Source organism: Barbus barbus (assembly GCF_936440315.1).
Source record: "Barbus barbus genome assembly, chromosome: 9".
Classification (NCBI taxonomy): Eukaryota; Metazoa; Chordata; class Actinopteri; order Cypriniformes; family Cyprinidae; genus Barbus; species Barbus barbus.
Window position 1 is genome coordinate 11,396,161 of NC_136737.1, and position 16,690 is coordinate 11,412,850.

A 16,690-nucleotide genomic window follows, 5' to 3' on the forward strand; every position below is an offset into this window, starting at 1 on the left:
CCCACCAATCTCCACCCCCTAGATGTGGATCCAACCCCGCCCCCTGGATCTTTTCGGCAACAATACATGTTTTTTACAGTGCCACGCACTGGATATAATTGCAATTACACACACTGATAATGTGTACCAAAAACCTTTGTCATATCTTTATGTTAACATACTTTACTAGCCTTTTGTTTTGGAGCTTTGATGCATCCATCATCTCAATACAATGCACCCAAGGGTTAATACATACTGATTCGCAATTACAATTAAATCATGCAATTAAAATAATAACAAGCTTCAAGATACGAGAAGGATTTCCGAGTTCGGGTGTGGCTAGGGGCGGGAGACACCTGCTCTTTTACAGACGTTTATTTGCTGGCACAGACATCGATTGAGATAATCTACTGGATATTTGTGTTAAAGTGCTGGACTTGGCTGTCTAAACAGCAGGAGCGTGAAACGCGCTTCAGAGGCATTCACCTTGTGTCACCACGTCTGATGTAAGTAATACGTGTTTATTTCCTATGTGGTACTTTATAGTATAGGTTAGAGAAGTTACAAAGGAAGTAGGGTTGTCAAAGGTACCGCGTCTCGAACTAATAGCTGGAGAAATGCCAGTATTTAATGAGAGGAAAATGGCGATTTTTTAGATTTAATATAATTTTAAATATACTACAATATTGTCAAGATATTATCACAAAACTACAATGACTAGTTCCACGTTAGGTTAAATGGATAAATTCATAATGTAAATTTAATATTAAAATAGCTAGGCTAATTGTTTTAGTATGATGACCCATTCATTACTGAAATGATTAATTACTCATACTACTACTTGGACCAACAATTAGGAGTCATTTTGAACATAACACAAAACCAATAAAAAACTAGGCTAGTGTATGAGACTAAGTTGACCTGGTTTCACCCTATATGCCATCATACACAAATCCTTTGGTTTCTAGTGAGAAGCATCGAGTTTCAGCCTCATTTAAAATGCAAGTGTAAGTTCACACCAGTCTTATGGTCTACCTTTCCAATTCAATAGGATAAGTTCTAGAAACCTGACAAGGGTGTGAATCTCGCCCTAAACGTCAGCGTTTTACCAGCCAAACCAGATGTAACTGACACTTCTATGTCAGGGGTCTCTCTGACATAGAAGTGTCTCTCTCACTAATAGACTGATTAGTGCGCTTGCGCATTTAGAGTGAGTTCTTTCACTGCATGATTCAGTCTATTAATATACATTAAGAATGATCACATAATTCAAAATAAAGGGGGCAGAAAATTTATATATTTATATACATTCATACAGTTAATCAATATCACAAGAGTGCCGTTTTTTTCTTTAAAAAATCAGCATGGTTACAAATGTGATATTGGTTTTATACAACAGTTTAATAAGCAATAAGTTAATATCAAGAGCCCAGATAGCACACGTACGTCTACAAGATGTCTGTTAAAGATCTCTTGATCTGGAAAGCATCTGCTGTCTACAAACGACTGACAGATGTCTTTCAGATGTCAGTTTTACATGCATTCTAAATCATAAACATCTAATAGACATCTATTTGACATCTAAAAGGAAACGTCCTATAGACGTATTGCAGATGAGCAAACACCCTAAAATGTACGTCTTGCAGACGTCAAATAGATGTCTCCGAGATTTATGTGTGCTATCAGGGAGACTTACGTTTTAGACACCATATTGGCTGTTTTTGCTCTATTTCACCAACAAAAATAACTCCAAACACAGCCACAGCGCTGTTTTGTGTCTCTGAGCAACATGATGGTGTTTTGTTCCTGAATGAATCGACCGTTTAAATCAGGGGTGTCAAACTCAGTTCCTGGAGGGCCGCAGCCCTGCAAAGTTTTGTTCCAACCCTGCTCCAACACACAAACCATCTAGTTTTCAAATAAGCCTGAATAACTTAATTAGCTGGATCAGGTGTGTTTAATTAGGGTTGCATCTAAACTCTGCAGGGCTCTTTTACAAATCCCAGAAAATATTGAGATTATTTTTTGTCAATATCGCACACCCTTAGTACTGACACAAAATGATTTGCTATGGTCGCTTTGTCATGTCCAGTGTAAACAGCCTTAAGTTTGTTGGTCTATTTCTGTTTTTTTGTTTTTGGCTAGTAGAAGTTATGAATGGCTGGTAACTTAAAAATTGAGCAGCCGAATTGGCTGGTGAGTGAAAAAGTTAATTTCAATCCCTGATAATAATAAATTAATCTGTCTAATACTCAGTATTCAGAGATACATATATATTTAGTGAGGTACATTTCTACTAATTAAATATATGGGTCATTCTGTGCCAACTCAACCAGAGGTCCGGATTTTTCTTTTTTTTTTTTTCTTTTTTCTAGTAAAAGAAATACATACATGAAGAAGACAAAGATATTAAATGTCACAGATGTATATTTACGGAGTAATCCACTATTTTGTAGAGTGGGGTCTAAATGACAATTATCACCTGAGGTTTGGAGCTAAATTACAGGGGGGTAAAAATGACTTTAGAAAGATGGAAAAAGAAAGATTATACAGAGATTGGTAGGTCTGTTAGTAAAACCTATGAACTTTAACAGTCTTTGTTACATTATATGTATACTGGTGGTGAAAGTTCAGTGGCGGCTGCTGGTCTTTCAAAGAGGGGAAGCTCATTTTCGGCCTACATCATAAAAATTGTCCATTTATTTATACGTAAATTCTGCCCTACATTCCTTTTCATGAAAATGCTCTTTGACCCTGTCATACCAACTAGGCGTCTTTTCCAGTGACTTGACCAGTGTCCTCTCAATGGCCAGCAGAGCTAGGCTGCTTAAACGGCCTTGGCCAATTGTGTTACGGGTGTAGGACTTGAGCTGCTTTAAACAGGAGAAGCTCCTTTTTACACCTGCAGATGTAGCTCCAATTGTTGCCACTAATGACAACAGTTTGTAAAGAACACTGTCCAGCTCCATGTCTTTAACCCCCTGGGGTCTGAGGGTGTTTTGGGGGCCTGGAGATTTTTTGATATGCCCTGACATTTGTGCTTTTTTCAGCTGCTTATAAATATATAAATGGCTAAAGTCTAATAACACTGTAAACAGCACAAACTGGGCTACAATAATATGGTAGCAGCATTTATGTACTCGATTTTGTTTTTGAGAAAGCAAAGTTTATGTGTGGTTAGTGAAAAACTACAATTTTGAAGTCACTGAAATAAGGCCATAAAACACATACAGAACATTTGTTCACAAGACTTCTGAGAACTGGATCTTGTAGCCTAGAATTTTTGCTTCAAAATAATGTGAAAATCATCTTGTTTATTTGCTCACAGAAAACAATATATTGATTTAAATTTCCTAAGACACTTTTTGAGCAAAAAGGGTCTATGCGAGAAGGCGTCAACCTTCACATTCACACCTGAGAAGACAGGCCTGCACAATGAGCTTCATAATGAGCCATTTAGTCAAGTGTGACTGAGAGGAAGAGTTACAAGAAGGAATATGAGGACAAAATAATATATATATTTTTTGTAGTTTATTAAGAATATATTTAGGTATCACACAAAATAACTTGAGATTCACTTGTGAGTGCAGTTAAACATTTTATTAGGAACAATCAAAACTGTCTTTCAAAGCTGACTTTTTAGCATCATTACTCCAGTCACATGATCCTTCAGAAATCATTCATTAGTATGTTTCTAGCATGATTAGCATGTGACTAGCATTTTGTTAGCATGACTAGCAAGGTACTAGTATGTCGTTAGCATGATTGTAGCATGATTAGCATGTGACTAGCATGTTGCTAACATGACTAGCAAGGTACTAGTATGTCGTTAGCATGTTTCTAACATGATTAGCATGTTACTAGCATGTTGCTATCATGATTAGCATGGGACTAGCATGTTGCGAGCATGACTAGCGAGGTACTAGCATGTTGCTAGCATGTTTCTAGCATGATTTGCAAGTTACTAGCAGGTTGCTAGCATGATTAGCAAGTGACTACCATGTCACTAGCATGTTTGTAGCATGTTACTAGCATGATTAGCAAGTGACTAGTATGTCTCTAGCATGATTAGCAAGTGACTAGCATGTCTCTAGCATGATTAGCAAGTTACTAGCATGATTAGCAAGTGACTAGCATGATTAGCAAGTGACTAGCATGTCTCTAGCATGATTAGCAAGTGACTAGCAAGTCGCTAGCATGTTTATAGCATGTCGATAGATAGATAGATAGATAGATAGATAGATAGAAATAGATAGATAGATAGATAGATAGAAATAGATAGATAGATAGATAGATAGAAATAGTCAGATGATGGATAGATAGATAGATAGATAGATAGATAGATAGATAGATAGATAGATAGATAGATAGATAGATAGAAATATTAGAGGAGTCTGAATGAGTTTGAATGGGTTAGAAATAGTATATAGAAGGGAAGTCTGATTGAGCCTCAAAGGATTCTGGGAGTTTAGATTTGAATTTTGACAGTTGGAGTTTGAATAGTCTTGGCTCATCTGAACATTCCATCAATGTAAGTCTATGGGATTTTTATGATTTTTAATCTTCATTTTTAGAAAAGATATAGCACACTAAGTGAGATCAGTCTGAAGAGCTGGGTTGTTTTTTGGTTTCATACGGATTACTTTAACATAGAATATTTGTTTTGGACGTGACTTCATTTAAAAGTAGATATTTCAAGCTTTCTATACATATATTTCTTATGTATTTGAGCGAGTATTCGCGGAGATTCGTGTTGTTTTATTTACGTTTTTGTGAAGAGATGTGACAGAGACGGCAGAGAACGCACCCCGTTTACTTTCTCTATTTTTTAAAAGCACATTGTTTTGTTGTTATTATGACTATACACAACTAAAAGTAGACCCTTTGCAGTTTCAAATGATACCTTACTCTCATCTGTAAGATCAAAACTCGTGGAGTATTTTAGTTAGTTTCGCCTCAAAGAAAAAACGAGACAGCCCGCACCGGTGGGTTAAGGAACACCAAGTAATCACACAGCTGTCTCCTGTTATGATGAAAACTGGCAATTTAAGCAAATACCAAGAAATAGGTTGCAGCAGTTTGTCTTTCGACTACACTTGCTAAAATCCGCTATGGGACTGAGCTCGAATAGCTTCAGCATCAGCGACTTCTTATAGGACACAATCGCTGTCAATCAAAAGGAGATGCAGTCTTTGGACAGATCCTCCAATCATCACGCAGAAGCCCGGTGTCCTGCCCCGCCCACTCCTCCATTCACCCCCAGAGATGCTGAGCGTCCGGGGGCGGGACATAATCACAGCATTTATCCAATGACCGTCTAGTTTCGAAGCACTGAAAAAAACTGTTCAAAGCAGCTCCATAGAAGTCAATGGACGCTAGGCTTCAACAGGGAAATACACTGATGCTACGGGAATATATGAGAAGGAAATCGAGTCACCTGCTATATGTAGCTGATTCTGAACGAACTCGTCTTCGAGATGAACGTGTTCTAACGCATTTTTAATCAATAAAATGTTAACACAATAGTACATATTTGACCATTGATGTTTTGACATTATAGGGGAAGCTGAGCTTCCCTTGCAGTCTTAAAGAAATCCCCACTGTGACAGTTCAATTCTTGTTTTTGCCCCTCTGGTTTTCACGCCAGTAACTCAAGAAGTACTACGCATATCTTAATATCCTTTCAGATTCTGAGGATTAATTGTTAAATCTGGTATGAGCAATGTGGAACAAAATAAGATTAAGCAGGAGTGGGGTTTAGAATTAAATTTTTTTCGTATTTGAAAGAATGTTTCAAAGTTTGAGGTACTATCAGTGAATCTGCCATATAGGATATGCCATTTAGCAGTGCTCAGTGCTGCTTGGTCTATGATTATCCTTCACATGTTATAACATGAGGAAATTCTAACGCTTCAACTAACCAAGATTTGCCTCAGTTGGATTGTTAATGTGAATACAATGTGTGAGGAGAGCAACCACATGCCTCAACTTGACTATTTTTTTAGCATGCAGACAGGTCTGTTCTATGCAGTTGTTTTGATAGAGAGAAACAAGATACATTTCTAGTTTCAGCGTTATTTATCCTGCAGACACACCCCTTTAAATAAATATCCGCTATATGCATAGTGGCTCAAATGCGCTTAACCATATTTGTAAAATGGTTAATATTCAACACCACATTGAGTTCCCCATATCCATGTAATTTTATCATATAGGGAGGTTGAAAAACAAACTTAACGTGCTTTTTCCCATTTTTAAACCCTCACCATTGGTATGTAATTCCACAAAGACATCTCAAGTCAATAGATTTTGCCAATAGTCCTATCAATCTCTATGTAAGGTTAACATAATGACGCTGCCATTTTTCTAAAGTAATTTTACCCCCATGTAATTTGACTCCAAATCTCAGGTGAAAAATGTCATTTTGACCCCTCTCTACAAAATATTGGCTTACTTGGTAAATACCCATCCATGACATCTAATAGTTTGGCTTTTGTCATTATTTTGTTTGTTTTTCTTCAGAAGTAATATTAACAAAATCAAAAAATTGAGCCAGGAATGTTTCTGAGACTTAGCCTAGTTGATCTAACAACAAATGATTTGAAGTCTCTCAGTAGACACAGGAACTGGTGTTTCTGGTATAACAGGCTGCTCTGGTAAAATATTAAATGGAACGGGGAACATTGGTCAACCGCCGCCCGCAGCTAGTTTTATGCCGCCACCACCCATGGAGAAACCAAGCCCGCCGTTCGTGGGTGAATTAAGGCCGCCGTTTGCGTGCCCTGGAGGTCCTGGACATGGCGTTACCCCCTGAATTCTCGGCTGCTGTCCTCACCCCAGTGCCTGCTCCTCGCAAGTGCCCTCCAGTGTCATTAGCCATTCCTGTCATTAGTTAATCCTCGTTTATTCCATTCACCTGTCTTGTATTAATCATCTTGTTTCCTCATTAGTTTGTGTTCTTTATAAGCCTTGAGTTCAGTAGTCGCCTTCGTCGTGTCTTAAAGTTATGTTTATGCTGTTATTCCTGTTGTTAAATACGTTTACTCCATTGAAGAACCTGATTATTCTGCATCCCTCGTCTTCCTACCTTCCTTGATCAGCATCACGTAACAGCTTCATTATCGCTGCTAAAGGTATGTCTGAAATTGCCAGCATTTCGAGTAAGATATGTGGATTTAATTCATTCATTTAGAGCCATACCCTTTTACATAGAATACTAAACAATTTGCTTAAATCAAGTCTTACTTTGTTGTTAAAAAATGTGGTGTTGTGCTCAAGAGTGTCATGATTTCTAAGATTGGGAAAGTATCAATAATGCCAGAATGTAAGGAATTCAGTTTACTGTAAAGCACAAATTAGTGCACAGTTTGCATTTCTACAAATTCAAAATGCTAAAAAAAGGATCAGTAATGGAAATTGTTTGTGCATTAAATTACAGCTAGAAAATGTCTTATTCATTTGTGGTATTTATTATGAACTTAACTTTAATGTAGGGTAAACGTACCTATTAAGCTCACCAAAATCTACATTGAGACATTGTTAGTTTAGATATTGGTTTCGCTACAAAAAGTTATGTTAAAATATTAATCTCAGATAAAAATCTTTAATTTTATTTTAAGTGACAAAAGAATTTTGATTAAGATATACATTATTAAATGCAAAACGTCTGGCTGTGCTTAATGGGTACATTTGTGTTCCCTTTAAGCGCACCCCTGTTCCCATTATGCTCACATCATGTTTTATTAAATTCTTGTTTGTTTTAAAAAACCTTTTTAAAGAATAATTGAAAAATGTCTTATTTGAAGGTAGAAAGTCAATAAAAAACAAAAACAACAACATCAAACAAAAAAAACTAAAATCAAGCAACAGGGCATTCAGTTTGATCAGTTATATATTCATAGTGAAGTGTCATTTAAGCACACTGCAACATCAAGACTAGTCCACGTTCAGCTAAATAACATATTCAAAAATGAAATAAAACACACCAATAAAACATTTCATTCATGAGGATGAACACAGAGACAATGCGCACATTTCTGTGTGAATTTGTTGTGATCGGAAGGAATTTAAAGTCTGCTAGTGTGTGATCCTCAGTCGTTTAGTGTATGATGGCCAGTTTTCCTTAATGCCTGGTGTTTTAAAAATCTATTTCAGCCTTTAGTTGCTTTTTTTCCTGGACAGATACGACGCGATTCTGATGGATGACATGCCTCTTTCATCTCTGGCCATAAACTATAGTTATGTCTCGATTTTGTCATCATAAAGTTATTAAAATAAGTTATTAAACATTTTATAAAGATTAAATATTAACTGATGGTTATCACTATAAGTTCAAGTCTGTTTATGAAGTATTTACATAGATGGTTAATGTGGAAGAGCTTAAAGAGAGCACACTGAGCTTAATTTGAGGAGCAACCGTTTTTAATACATTTCATGTAATATTTATTAAAATGACAATTTTGCTAAGTAAAGAATATGGGTCATGTATTAAGTTTACACATTTTAATATGAACAACTATTATTAACTATCTATAAAATTCTACTTGTTCTTATTGATGTCACACTGAAGCTGTGGGATTTTCATAGTAGTGCACCCTTTAAGCTCACCTTAAAATAATATGAAATCTTTAAAAATTACAGCACTGCAAAACCACAGACCAGCAATAAACTGTCCGTTTATAATATTATGGATGTAAAAGTACAAGCCAGTAATGCCTGCGAAGTAATATGTTAGCATAGCACACAATTTTATACAGCTAGTCAGCTAACTGTTCTGTAGCATCTGCGCTATGTTGCTAAAACTATCTTTTGGATCTAATGTAATTATTTCCCACATCCAAGTTCCAGGTTATAATATGCAAAACTCTGAACATTAACCTCTTAATTTTACAATAAGTAGTGAAACTTACCCAAAATAAAGGCTTAAACATCTAAAAAAGGCACATTTAAGGGGGTCCTCTTTTGGTGAAAGTTTTTAGACTGCTTTAAAAATGGCCGCCAGACAGTGTGAACACATGGAGAGCCATATCTCAGTGTGCAATGATCCGACTGACTTGAAATCATAGGAGGTGTATATAGTAACAAACATATCAATTGGTTAAGATATTAAGAAGGATAATAAATTATTTTTTCTTTTTATAATCTGAGCTCAAAAATGAAAGCGTGCTTAATAGGTACGTTTAAGCTTTGTTTTTATGGGAGGCGTTTATATGCAGTATTTGTGGATCTTGCAGATGTATTTTGTATGTGAACTGCATATGTGGATCGACGCATACATTTGTTGGCACGATAACAATTTAGAATACTGTTCCATCATTAATGAATAACTACACAAGAACGCTTGAGTAAAATTAGCACTGTAGTAACTATTAGTAACTAACAAGAAACTCTGATTAATGAATTAGTAAGTAATAGTGCTTAGTCGAATGTGGTAGTTCATTATTAGCTAATCAGTGACTATTCTTTTTTCATACCTCCCTAAGAACTACTGTATACAGGTTCATAATTAATATGAATAATACATAATGTATAATTAATTCTGAAGTAACGGTCATGGTAACCCACTAGTAATGACTGAAATCATTGTAAGCTTTTGAGAGTGTAGTAAAGCATTGGATAGTAACTATTCAGGTGGTACTACATCCTTCTAAAGGAATTATTAATTATTTGGATCAGTATTCTAAAGTGAAGATCGTGATAACTCCCTAGTAATTACTGAAGTCATTGTAAACTTTTAAGGTTTTTGTAAGGTTTTGGTTAGTAATTCATTTTGCTAGATTTGGTAACACTTAAATCATTACTAGTGGGTTACCATGATCTTCACTTTAGAATCTGATCCAAATAATTAGTAGTTTCTTCAGAAGGATGTAGTAACACTTGAGTCATTACTATCCAAAACCTTATGTATCTCAAAAGCTCACAATGACGTCAGTCAATATTAGGGCGTTATGATGCTTTTCACTTTAGAATAATGATCCAAGTAGTTAGTAGTTCCTTTTAAAATAATTTGATCATTCTTGAGTCATTGCTAGTGGGTTACCATCATCTTCATTTTAGAATTAATTATACATTATGCATAATTCACATTAATTATGAAACTGTATACGGTAGATCTTAGTAGTTATCCAGGATATATATAAAAAATGGTAGTTATTGATTAGCTAATAGTGAACTACCAGTTTCAACTGAGCGCTATTACTTACTAAATCAATAATCATAGTTTCTTGTTAGGTAATAGTAGTTACTACAATGTTAATAGTGCATTAGTCACTTGTTCCTGTGTAGTTATTCATTAACAAAGGATCAGTATTCTAAAGTGTTACCGTTGACCCTGCAATCGTGATTGTGTTTTGAGTTTTAGTACTCAAGTCAAAACTCCAGAAATGGTTTCTATGGTCTTGGTCTTGTCATGGACTTGGGAGCATTTGGACTCTAGCCTGAATCAGACTAGCGTTGAATCAGATTTACTCTCGAGATCGGACAGGTCCCGAAAAAGCCCACTAATTATCATCATCAGCTTACTTTCACTTAAATTACTTCACTGACATAAAAAGAACTAGTGACAATGAAGCTAACTATTATCACCTCAAGTCACGTTTCTGGGTTAACAAGAACACACCACAAAGGCTACAGCCAACAGACAGCTAGCGCATACATTCTGCATCTGATTGAGAGGAAGCAACTGTAAGTGGCAGTAATGTATATTTATCCATCAGACAAGGAAACTGAAACTAAGACTGCAGCTATACAAACTGCAGACAAATTGGCACGTTTACTATTTTGAATATGAATTATGCTAATTGCTTTCTTTATTCCTGACAGCCAAGTTGTTATGAAAATATTTGCATGTTGTAATCTCTAGGTAAGATTATGTAAAATTAGAAATGTGTCTCCCCTTACCTTTGTTGTTTGCTCGCACTTGTTCCTGAGACCAAGTACCAAAGTTCGGTACCAAAAAAGCCCACTTCCATCATCAGCTTATTTTCAATACAATCGTGATTTCACATTCACATCCTAGGATGTGACATTTATTTAATCTGTATTCTTGAGGTCAATTTTAAAGAAGCCGCTTTCCACAGCTGGGAAAAAACTACTTTGCTGTTTACATTTGCAAAAAGCGTACCGCTAAGGCCAAAGTATACTTTGGTTTTTCCGCATATGTGAGTTTGCGTACAATGCATGTGGCACAAATTTCGTCTCCAAAATAGAATGTGGGTACTGTACGCTCACCATCCAGTTATTGTAACTGTGTTTACTTTGTGCGCACAGGCCCATTGACTTGGTTTTGTACTAAACAGTTGCTCCACAAAGTGGCAACACTGGCCTGGGCCGCTGTTTCACAGTAAAAACGAAACTAAAGAGACAACAGCAGTAATCGGATGCCTGAATTGACAAGCACGTGTGAGGGTGTTATAAAAGTGCTGCAACTTTAGTTTACAGGAGTAAAAATACTTTTTTTATTATTGTTCATAACTTCTGGAGAAAAATACAGCAGACACTGGACATATATGAAGCTTTCTAGAGCGTTTGTGTCGACCGTTTGTTGTCACTGTAGCAGTACTCTTAAAGGGAAGACTTTTAAACTTATTTACCCCAAAAACTGCACGTCAGTACCTTTAAGTAGTGATATGCCCTCTACTATGAACATTTTTAGGGTAAATAAGGTACAAAGATGTCCCTTTTAAAGGTACAAGTGACAAACTGTTGTATGCCTAAAGGTACAATGTACAAAAGTGTTAATATTAGCAGTGAAGCAGACAATATTTGAACTTATTTCAATATTTGAAAACATTTGTTTTACAAATCAATGTCATATGATGCAGTTTGACAGAAATTACACTTGCAATTGAACAGATATTAATTTAACCAGCAATTCATATTGAGGTGGAATCATCCCAAGTAATAGGATATACTGCAATATTTACTTGATGGTTACACTACATTACATTTTTCAGTCAAAAAATGCCACCTTTTCCTGAAAATAGTTTAAAATTGTTTCAAAACCACATGAACAGGCTTACTAGACATTTACTTATCTGTGACTCTTTCTGTTCTCTTTCAGTTGTGCCTCATCAAGATGTTCTGTAACAAGAGTTTCCTGTTTATTCTCCTGGTTCCAGGAAGTATTTTACTATTGTATCTCTGTTATTCCTCTATGACAACAGGGCAAGATAAGCAGGAACCAATGATATATCCTCTTCCAAAACGACAAAGCACAGCAGCACCAAGTAAGGATCCTCTAGATGAGGACCCAGAAATGGACACTGTCCTGGAAGAACCAGGGTTGTACCACGTGGCTTACCCCCGAAAATATAAATTTATCATTGACCAACCAACGATATGTGAACAGCAAAAGCCCTTCGTGGTGATTATGGTCCCGGTGCCTCCTTGGGACGCTGAGGCACGCAGTGGCATCAGGAGGACGTGGGGTGGAGAAAAGCTCACTGGGGACAAAGTGGTGGTGGTGCTGTTTATTTTGGGCTTACATAGTGGAAATGATCAAGAAACATTGCAGGAGAAACTCCAGAATGAAAGCCAGCAGTACAAAGACCTTCTCCAGTGCAACTTCCTGGATTCCTATAAGAACCTGACCATTAAAACCATGATGATGATGGAATGGCTCAACAGGAGTTGTCAACAGGCGTCCTTTGTTGTGAAAGTGGATGCTGACGTGCTCGTTAACATGAACAATCTAATAAATATGCTTGTGAGCCTGAATCCATTACCAACCAACTATATGACCGGGTTAGTGTGGTACGGAAACATTGTCATTCGAAATCCGTCCAACAAGTTTTATCTCCCCTATGACGTGTACCCCAGAGACACATACCCGCCGTATCCTCTAGGCATGTGTTACATCATTACTTTGGACATGCCGCAGAAATTTATTCAGCAATCAAAGCACATTAAGCCCATATTCATAGAGGATGCATATCTTGGCATGTGTTTGGAGCGTTTGGGTATTGTCCCAACCAAACCGCCAAATATAGAACAGTTTGTGGTGACACTACCACAGTACAATCGCTGTTACTATTCTGGACTGATAGCAATACTTACGGACAACACAAATAAGATGACGTCTTATTGGACAGATATTCATTCAACCAGCAATCCATGCTGAGGGGGAAACATCCCAACTAAAAGGATAAACTGCAATATTTTGTATCTAAGAAAAAAATTACATTGGATTACTGGTTCACTTTACATAGGTTTAGAGTTTTATTTGTGTGTGTGTGTGTGTGTGTGTGTGTGTGTGTGAGCGAGCATTATATTTGTTTCAAGTGAAACCATTTGCAACAAAGTATCCTCAGGAACAAATACAGAAGTATCACATGTAAAAACTCGTATGTATGTTTTATTATTTAAAGTTTAAGACATTTTAAAGAACAAGAATTAATCATGCTTGTTGATGTACTCTTGTTTTTACCAAACAAAATGACACACTGTTCTATTTGAGAACTGGACACTTACTGTTACTTACTGCATAAGGAAATAGTGTATTTTCAACTGAAACCTAAGCTTGCACACACTCATGCATGCCATGCTTGACAAAGAAATATGAAGAGATTCTACACTTATTTGTCTGACATTTGAGTTTCTTTTTTGTAGTTTTATTTTGTAATTTGTCATTTGCACGTGATTACATTTTGGTGTCTTTTTTTCCATAGCAACAGAGTCTCTAGAATGCACACCGTTAAAGAAGCATGCGCTAAACCTGCACACTGCAGTTTAAAACATCTAGAGCTCAAATCTGCCCTTTGAACTCAAGGCTCTCCAGATGTAGGGCTGAATGGGAAAGTTATCAATGGGTCTGTCCAGTAACTTATGATGAACGCGCAGTTTGCAGAGAAGCTTTCAGTTGCTCGCAGTGGACTGTCTGATTTGGTGGGTGAACTCACCCAAAAATGAAAATTTTGTCATCGTTTACACACCCATCCAAACTTGTAATAATTTCTTTCTTCTGTTGAACATAAAACAAGATACTTTGAAGAATGTGGGTAACCAAACAGTTCCTGGTCCCCATTGACTCTGATAGTATTTTTCTCCACTATGGCAGTTACTGAGGACCCAGGGCTCTCGATTATAAAACTCTCCGTAGGTTTCACCTTAAGTGTACGTAGGCACAAAAGCTAGATTTTGCACAAAAGTTTTCAGATTTATAAAACCATGTGTACGCCAGAACCTGTGCAAGAATCCCTTTATAAATCCCAGTCGGAGGAAGATTGTGCGTACGTGCATCTCCACCTCGTCTCCTCCCTGAAATCAGCATTTAGCATTTTAAGATTTAGAAAAAAAGAATGTCTTGGAAAACCTGTTGGGATATAAAGTACAAGGGGCCTTAATTAGATCTCGTTTCCAGGATTTTTCTGAGATGGATGCTCCTTCAAAGTTTTTTTTTTTTTTTGGTTTAGAAAAGAAGAATGGCCAAAGCAGATCTATTCATTGCCTAAAAGATACTAATGGACAGGAGTTAAGTGAAGCATCAGACATACGTCGGAGAATTGTTCAGTTTTACGAGGAGCTATATAAAAGTGAATATGTGGAAGATAAACAATTGTGTGAGGATTTCCTGAGTGATTTACCACAAGTAGAGGAAAATGCTAAGGCAAAATTAGTGGCACAATTAACTGACAATGAGTTATATGAGGCTCTGCGAAGTATGGATAATATCCAGAATCAGAATGAGCTTTATTGGCCAAGTATGTTTACACATATAAGGAATTTGTTTTAGTGACAGAAGCTCCACAGTGCAACAGAAAGACAGCAACAGGACAGGACACAAGATAATAAAGAATAATGCAAATATCCAAATAGGTAATGTACAAAACAGCAAAAACTCAATATATAATATAGACAATTATGTGTGTACAGGTCTGATATGTAAAAATTTGAAATGAAAAAAAATTAGATAAAGCAAGTGTGGTGAATAAATAATAGAGTTGTGTGTTCTGCGTTTTATTGTCAAGTGTTCATGAGATGGACTGGCTGAGGGAAGAAACTGTTCCTGTGTCTGGTCGTTCTGGTGCTCAGAGCTCTGTAGCGTCGACCAGATGGTAACAGTTCAAAGAGGTTGTGTGCTGGATGTGAGGGGTCCAGAGTGATTTTGCCAGCCCTTTTGCTCACTCTAGATAAGTACAGTTCTTGGAGAGTGGGGAAGGTTGTACCAATGATTCGCTCAGCAGTCCGGACTACCCTCCGTAGTCTTCTGAGGTCAGATTTGGTAGCTGAGCTGAACCAGACAGTTATTGACGTGCAGAGGATGGATTCAGTGATGGCAGAGTAGAACTGTTTCAGCAGCTCCAGTGGCAGGTTGAACTTCCTCAGCTGGTGAAGGAAGTACAACCTCTGCTGGGCCTTTTTCACAATGGACTCAATGTGATTGTCCCACTTCAGGTCCTGAGAGATGGTGGTGCCCAGGGATCTGAATGACTCCACTGCAGTCACAGTGCTGTTCATGATGGTGAGTGGGGGGAGAGCAGGGGGGTTTCTCCTGAAGTCCACGATCACCGTCCGTCATTCTGACAGATTTCACTGAGAGTGATCTATTGTAATTACAACTGTAATTACCAAGCCTGTCCAGTGAGGCAGCAGAGCGCGGGACCATCAGCTCCAGAACAAAAATAAAAGTTTTACGAGCACTGATCTATAATAGAGAACATATATAGGCTATATATATATATATATATATATATATATATATATATATATATATATATATATATATATATAGATCAGTGGTTACGAGTCTTTTGCAAGGCGAGTACCCAGTTTAAGCTACAGCGACCTATCAGACCACATTAAAGAGCGCCAAAACGGTATTTATTGCTTGAATTTCCTAATAAAATTGACAGAATTTGAAATCTGAGACTTAAAAGTAACAACGCGATTTATCATCATAAATAAATCCATAAACCTATATGCTCCTCCTATAGGTTCAATATTAAAAATGAAAATGAGAACAAAATTAGAAGCAATTAAATGTATTATAACTAAAATATGAAAATTAAAATGACGGGTAATAATAGATTATGACGGATTTTTTACGACCCTTTCAGTCAAAATGGAAACGGAAACGAAAAATGTTCAAATCTAACGCAACCTCTGATATATATATATATATATATATATATATATATATATATATATATATATATATATATATATATATATATATATTATATATATATATTTTTTTTTTTGTATATTGTGTTGTATCTTGTATTGTTTTATGTATGCGCTATTGGGTCCCCCTTGAAAATGAGATGAAGCATCTCAAGGGGCTTTCCCTTAATAAATTCAATTAAATTCAATTCAGTTTTCATCTGTTCGGTCACAATCACTACAGTTGCACTACAAGACAGTTCAATTTCAGTGTTATTGGTTATCAGTGATATGTTAAAAGTGACAAAGGGGCAAATAAACAAAGGTGTTAAATGTGTTGGTCTAAATAACTGATAAAATAATTATTTTAACAAAATGTCTTTATTCTTTTTGTTTTTTTCATGCTTGCATTGATGGGTCATTTTTGACCCATGTATATAATAACAAAAAAACTAGGGAAAAAAATATATATATATTAATTTCTAGTCATTGTAAAAATATATTTTCAATATTCATAGATCATGGAGTTTATAGATCACAGAATATTAAATGCTGAAATAAACTGATTTCAAAAGATAAAACAAGAAAATGCCCAGCGAAGCATGAAATA

General features: G+C 36.3%; 1 protein-coding gene across 1 annotated transcript; it reads left to right on the top strand.

The window, feature by feature from the left end:
• Positions 1-320: 320 nt before the first annotated feature.
• On the top strand, positions 321-14,923 carry LOC306875120 (beta-1,3-galactosyltransferase 1-like). Its single transcript, XM_079425528.1, has 2 exons — positions 321-485; positions 12,041-14,923. Exon 2 carries the CDS (start codon positions 12,056-12,058, stop codon positions 13,097-13,099), a length of 1,044 nt encoding a protein of 347 aa, XP_079281654.1. The 5' UTR covers positions 321-485; positions 12,041-12,055; the 3' UTR covers positions 13,100-14,923.
• The last annotated feature ends 1,767 nt before the right edge of the window (positions 14,924-16,690 follow it).

Bases quoted from the DNA above. Each gene is read 5' to 3' on its own strand.
- LOC306875120 (XM_079425528.1), top strand. From the start codon at position 12,056: ATGTTCTGTAACAAGAGTTTCCTGTTTATTCTCCTGGTTCCAGGAAGT.